Genomic DNA, 6,592 nt, shown 5'->3' with positions numbered 1-6,592 from the left:
GTGTTGACATTAAGCTTTTGGTTGCCAAGGCATCCATTTCAAAGACATCCATCCTGAGTCAACATATTGCCAGCTTTAGGACACAGCCTCTAGCAAAGTAACTAGATAAGAAATCAGGCAGCCACTCTTCTCCCCAGGTCCCCTTTTAGGAGGCCCTGAGCACCAATAAATAAGGAGAAACCCTAGGCAACCTATACTCACCCTGGCACCAGGAAATGTGTGTGTGTATGTGGTGTGTGTGTGTGTGTGTGTGTGTGTGTCCAGGTGAGGGCCACAAGCATTCATAACTGATAGCATTACTCTCAATAGGCCCAGAGACCAACACAACAGAAGTCTTCAAATAAGGAATATAAGACCTCAATGGCTGCTGACCTCAGGATCTGCCAAGAGGATCCAATCAAGGCTCTGACTGCATCTGCTGTAACATTCAACTATTCAGCATGTATTGAGTAACTACTACGTGCCTGCCACTTTGCTGGGTGTAGGGCTACAAGATAATTAAGACATGGCCATTTCTCTGAAACATAAGCTCCGATCATGACGTTCTCTAGAACCAATCTTCAGTTGTTCAGATCTGCTTCACACTGCTACTGTTACCAGAGAAAAATGTGTCTCATCTATCCCCATTGCTAGTGGGAGTGGGGTTCTTTGGGTACTGCTGGGATAAACATTTCCAGAGATCTACACGGAAGGATGAGACATGGTAGAAAGCTTTATTTCTGTGGCGTTATATCCCTGCATTTCCAAAGCCCCATTCCCCTTCGTCCAGTCATAGAAGTGTAGCTGAAGTTTAAGTAAAGCTGAAAGCAAAGCCAGTGCCCAGAGTTTTCTTTTCATGTTGGAGGCAGGTCCAGTACAGCATCAGGCTAGTTGCAGTCCATTAGTGCATTGCGTGTGGATGAATGCGGGGAATCAGGAGCAAAAGAGCCCCACAAATCTGGAGTCACATGAGTCCCCAGAAAGCAAGAGCACAAGAGAGTGAACTTCTTTGTTTAGGGGGCTATGTATCCCAAATTTTCAAGGGCTTGCAGTGGCCACACCCATTCTGGCCAATGACGTCTGTTCCCAGGTGTGACTGACAGCAAACACCTGCACTATGGCATCCCAACTTTACCAGGCATGCGTCTGTCTACCCTTTGTCCAGTCCCCTTCCCCCAACGTTTTGCAGAGAACATGCCTATAATGCCTGGCCTTCATGTTGCTTCTTTTCTATGATTCATAATTAGCTAATTACAATAATGTCACTACAATAGTATAAGAGATGCAGAGAAATTTGTAAACCTGCGATGGAACAACATTGAACAACTTTAATATAGTCCATTCGATTGGGTTTGACTGAGGGAGCTATTTCCCGGCCTGCTTCTCTCATCTCTTCCCAATTTCTAAGTTACAGGATTTGGTTTCATGCTATAGCATGGCAGGATCCTCTTGCTTTATGAACCCATTTTCACCACATTTCAATTACTTCTTCCCTAATAGGCACAATACCTATTTGGCTTCAGTTTTCTTCATCTCTCCTAGATTGAATCACAAGTATATCTGCTTTTGCCTGTCTTTCCTTTTTTCAATCTTATTTTCCCTTTTAATATTCTTTCCAATGACTGTGAGTTCATTTGGGACTTTCCTTCCCTATTCCAGTGTCGTCATAATGACTGCCCCTTCCTGACAATTCCTGCTATTTAAATTTATGATATTTTAATGTAATACTAAAATTCTCTCTCTTTCTCTCTCTCTTCCGGGCACCCAAGGTGAAGATAGGTGAATTTGTCCTTGAGTTAGTAGATTGTTGATGAGAAAAGATGAACCCTGCGCCCTGTCTGCTCTATCTCACAAATGTACTCAAGATAGCATGTATGTATTTTAAACATGGATCTCAAAAGCTAGCTTTCCCCTTCCTGACTGTTGTTTGGTCCAATGAAATAATGATGACAAAATCCTCAGTTTAACATGGAGGAAAGGTGATGTGTTATCTAGACTAGGGTTATTTCCTCTGCTCAGTACATAAATCATGTGATTATATTTCCCGATAGTTTTGTGAGGATGGGAAATAAAATGATTTGGGGGTGTTGGGAAGGATTTAAGTGATATTCTGTTAGCTACATGGTTAGTGTTTTGCTTACCATCATGCAACTATCTTCCCGGCTTTCTGGTCATGGCAAGGCATTAAGAAGTGTGTGTGCATGTGTGCCTGGAGTGATAACCCAAGGACAAAGTCAAATGAGCCTGGAGTGTGTTAACCATTTTGCACTATTAGTGCCACATTGAGGAATTGAGAAGCTGGAAGTTAATGCTTTATCTGCTTGGTTTGGTGGCCCTCCTCTAAGATGAACAATTGAGCATCAAGAAAAGACAAGTGCCTACCAATAGGCTAGGTGATCAAAAGTTATGGTATATATAATGGAATATTACTCAGCTATAAAAAAGAATGAAATCTTACCATTTGCAACAGCATGGATGGACTTAGAGGGTATTATGTTAAGTGAAGAAAAATACCATATGATTTCACTTATATGTGGATTCTAAAGAGCAAAACAAATGAACAAACAAAATATAAACAGACTTATAGATAGATCAAACTGATGGTTGTCAGAGGAAAGAAAGGTGGGGGGAGCTGAGTGAAGAAGGTGAAGGGATTAAAAAGTACTAATTTGTAGTTACAAAATAGTTTTGGGATGTAAAGTACAGCACAGGGGATAGAGTTAATAATGTTGTAATAACTATTTATGGTGTCAATTGGTTACTAGAAATATCAGGGGAACACTTTGTAAAGTATACGATTGTCTAACTACCATGCTGTACATCTGAAACTAATACAAAATGATATTGAATATAAACTGTAATTGAAAAATAAAATTAAAAAAGGAAAAGACACAGAAGGTATAATATGTAATTGTAAACAGTAAAAGTTGATTTCTTCCTTCACTCACAGAAGTTGTCTGAGGAAGTGATGAAGTATGAGGCCAAAAATACAGATTCAAATGATATCTCACATGTGGGATGTTCTCATTTTGGTAGCATTTGGCTGCCCATTATGTTAACTTTTGGTAAAAGAGAAAGGGAGTGGAGTTGTAGTCTTAAGAGTTCATGATTTCCGAAGACAATTCTAAATGGAAATCACAAATCTTTCAAGAATCTTGGCCAAAAAGAAAAGAGACAGAGAGAAGAGGTAGCAATAGAGGAATGCAGGGTCAAAAAATTAGCAAGCAAGCAAATACCTAATAATGGAATATTATCAAAGTTAGGGAATTTTGTTTCTGCCTCTAGTCTCAAAATGTTTTTATTAGATTTTATTTTATTTTTCTTGCAAACATGTCTGAGTCTCTATTCTGTGCCCTTACTGGACATCTATGAACATCTATGGTCCTTTCATTTGGTAGCATTCAATTTCCTTAGGGAGTCACCCTCCCCCACTCCCAGTTCAGGTAGTTTAGATGGGCTGATTCTATTACCCGTCTCTAAAGCTAAGGCTTGGGTAATTAGAGCATTCCATCCCCCTAGATATGTAATTGGTTCAGGAATTAGTCCTGATCCAAACCAGACCATGAAATTAGCTCTAGGGTTTTTATTGGAACTATGGGGAGAGAGTCACTCCCTTTCTGCAGTGGTTGCTAAGGTGATAGGATATAAGCCTGAAGCTGTGGGTAGTTACTATTACCATCATCTGGGGAGAACTTGCATGAGAACGAAAATAGCATAGAGGAAAGCACGGCCAATAGATAGAGAAGTCATGATAGCACTGATTATTTGAATCAAGCCAGGCCTGAAATAAAATTTAAAAATATCCCTTTACTTTAAGTTACATGAGCCAATACATTCTCTTTAAGCAAATTTAAGTTTCCTTTCTTATGCTTGAGAACCAAAGAGTTCTGACTAATATATTAAATAATTATTATACTGACTAATATAACCTTTTACTGATCAATGGCTTTTTCTTTCATTGCTGTATTTGACTTGTCTGTGTATTTTTAATATATGCTTAGACTTTTTCATTGTGGTAAAATATATATAGCATAAAACTACCATTTTAATCATTTTAAAGTGTACAATCCAGTGGCATTAAATATACTCATAATATTGTGCAATCTCACCATATCCATTTGCTCAGCCTTTTCCAAGAAAACAATAATTCAATTAAATTTTCCTCTTTATAACCTGTTTCCTAAGAGATCAAGTCAATTGCAGCAATGGTGGGTTAAAACCATTATATGAAATTAACTTATAAAAGCAATACTGTGGAGGCAAAGAGATAAGGCATCCATGAGTCACAAAGGTACTATTTCTTTCAGATTCATATTGAGTGGACAAAAGCTTGTTGTTCCCTGAATACCTCTTAGTCTAATTGTCTTAGTCAGTTTGGGCTGCTATAACAAAATACCACAGCCTAGGAGGCTGAAACAATGCACATTTATTTCTCATCGTTCTGGAGGCTGGGAGTTCCTAGATCAAGGCACTGACTGATTTAGTTCATGGTGAGGCCCTTCTTCCTGGCTTGTGAATGGCCACCTTCTTGCTGAATTCTCACATGGTGGAGAGGAGAGATCATCTCTCTGTGTCTAATAAGGGCACTAATCCCATTCAGAGGGCTCCACCCTCATGACTTAATTACTTCCCAAAGGCCTCACCTCCAAATAGAATCACATTGGAAATTAGGGCTTCAACATGTAAATTTGGAGAAGGAGGTCACATTTAGTCCATAGCACTAATGTTAGCATTCTAGAAAGGTAATTCTATTTCTAATACAAGGAAAGCCTTATTAATAATGAAACTAGACTAAGCCTCAAAATCAGAGACACTAATGGATATATAAATACTATTGGATTCCTACTGGCAAGTCAAACCATTCCAAGTTTTGATACTATGATTTTTAGTGTCCTCACTCTTCTGAGTCTTTAAAAAGTAATTTTGAAAACATTTTAGAACTTGGAGGGAAAAATATTGGAGCAAAGATAGTGCAAAACACTGAAGTGAACTGTTGATGAGAAATAGACTTTAGAATGTAATAAGATGGCCTCGTGGTGTGTGTTTGTGTGCACACAGGGTGGGGCAGAAGCAGAATTTATTTAATTAATTAATTTATTTATTTATATTTACAAATTTTATTATTTTTTATCCCAAAAATACATATAAATGAAAACCTGCTCTTCAAATGCAGGGAGACTTTACCTATAATGTGGCATTACATTTACATCACAAAACATCCTCATATGAAAATCAGTTGCAACTCTTTCATACAAGATTAGATATATATTCACACTATATATGATTTATCTACTTACACAGATTCCTTTAGTGGAAAAATAGGAAATTCCCATGCCTTCCAACCTTGGGAAGGTAAATACAACCGCTCTAGATTTTTTTAAAATATATTTTATTGATTTTTTACAGAGAGGAAGGGAGAGGGATAGAGAGCCAGAAACATTGATGAGAGAGAAACATCGATCAGCTGCCTCCTGCACACTCTCCGCTGGGACATGCCCGCAACCAAGGTACATGCCCTTGACCGGAATCGAACCTGGGACCCCTGAGTCCGCAGGCCGATGCTCTATCCACTGAACAAAACCGGTCTGGGCTCTCTAGATGTTTTTTAAAAAATGAAACATGTAAACTACACAGCCTCCTTTAGACATGTACACATGCTGCTAAAAGAAAGCAAGGACCCTGCCACATAAATAATAGTGTGTTTTTCAAAAGAGAAAGAGATAATATTTGAATAAAAATGCAAAGTTGAAGAACAGATAAAATGGTCAAAATTGTTATGTACACGCTCCATGGAGAAATCAGAGTTCTCTCACAGGAAACAGATCCTCAATGCATCTCAGCCTCTCATGACATTAAATCGGCCCCCACTGGAAGTAGTCATGATCTTCCTGTACAGTCAAATGCTTAAGCAGGCTCCTTAAATAAAAATGCAAAGTTGAAGAACAGATAAGATGGTCAAAATTGTTATGTACACGCTCCATGGAGAAATGAGAATTCTCTCACAGGAAACAGATCCTTGATGCATCTCAGCCTCTCGTGACATTAAATCGGCCCCCACTGGCAGTAGTCATGATCTTCCTGTACAGTCAAATGCTTAAGCAGGCTCCTTAAAGCATCTGTTTAAGTCCAACAGTCAATAATGAGGTCATGGACAAACCAAGATGGCGGCATAGGTAAACATCGGAGATTGCTGCCTTGCACAACCACTTCAAAAATACAACTAAACGACGGAATGGGCATCATCCAGAACCATAGGAAGGCTGGCTGAGTGGAAATTCTACAACTAGAAGGAAAGAGAAAAGCATATAGAGACTCAGAGGAGGTGCGGTACGGAATTAAAATACTAAGGTGCAGAGATGCATGCGGAGCGGGTTGGCCGCTGGGGGCATGGTTGTCATTTTCAATTGGGAGGGAGTCTCAGGCTCTGAGCTCCAGTTCCGGGCTAGTCTCTAGAGACCCAGACTCATACAGGAGAAGCGGGACTGTCTGGCAGTGGTCAGAACTGAGGGCAGCTTTCTCTCCAAGGGGCTTGCAGCAATTACCAGGACACTGAGAAGCAGAGCCTCTGAGGGCAGGGCTGAGAGCAGCCATAACTGCTAGCCCCACCCTGTTG

General features: G+C 39.6%; 1 protein-coding gene across 1 annotated transcript in view; it reads left to right on the top strand.

Moving 5' to 3' along the window:
• Positions 1-5,768: 5,768 nt before the first annotated feature.
• Positions 5,769-6,592, top strand: part of LOC102762074 (ubiquitin thioesterase OTUB1) — an 8,708-nt gene continuing 7,884 nt past the window's right edge. Inside the window, exon 1 of the mRNA XM_015565275.1 lies at positions 5,769-5,869. Coding sequence (XP_015420761.1) covers positions 5,769-5,869 — 101 coding nt within the window. The remainder of the gene's footprint in view (positions 5,870-6,592) is intronic.

Source organism: Myotis davidii, unplaced genomic scaffold (genome assembly GCF_000327345.1).
Source record: "Myotis davidii unplaced genomic scaffold, ASM32734v1 scaffold93, whole genome shotgun sequence".
NCBI lineage: Eukaryota > Metazoa > Chordata > Mammalia > Chiroptera > Vespertilionidae > Myotis > Myotis davidii.
The sequence above is the reverse complement of the archived record's forward strand: the minus strand, read 5'-3'. Positions and strand labels throughout refer to the sequence as shown.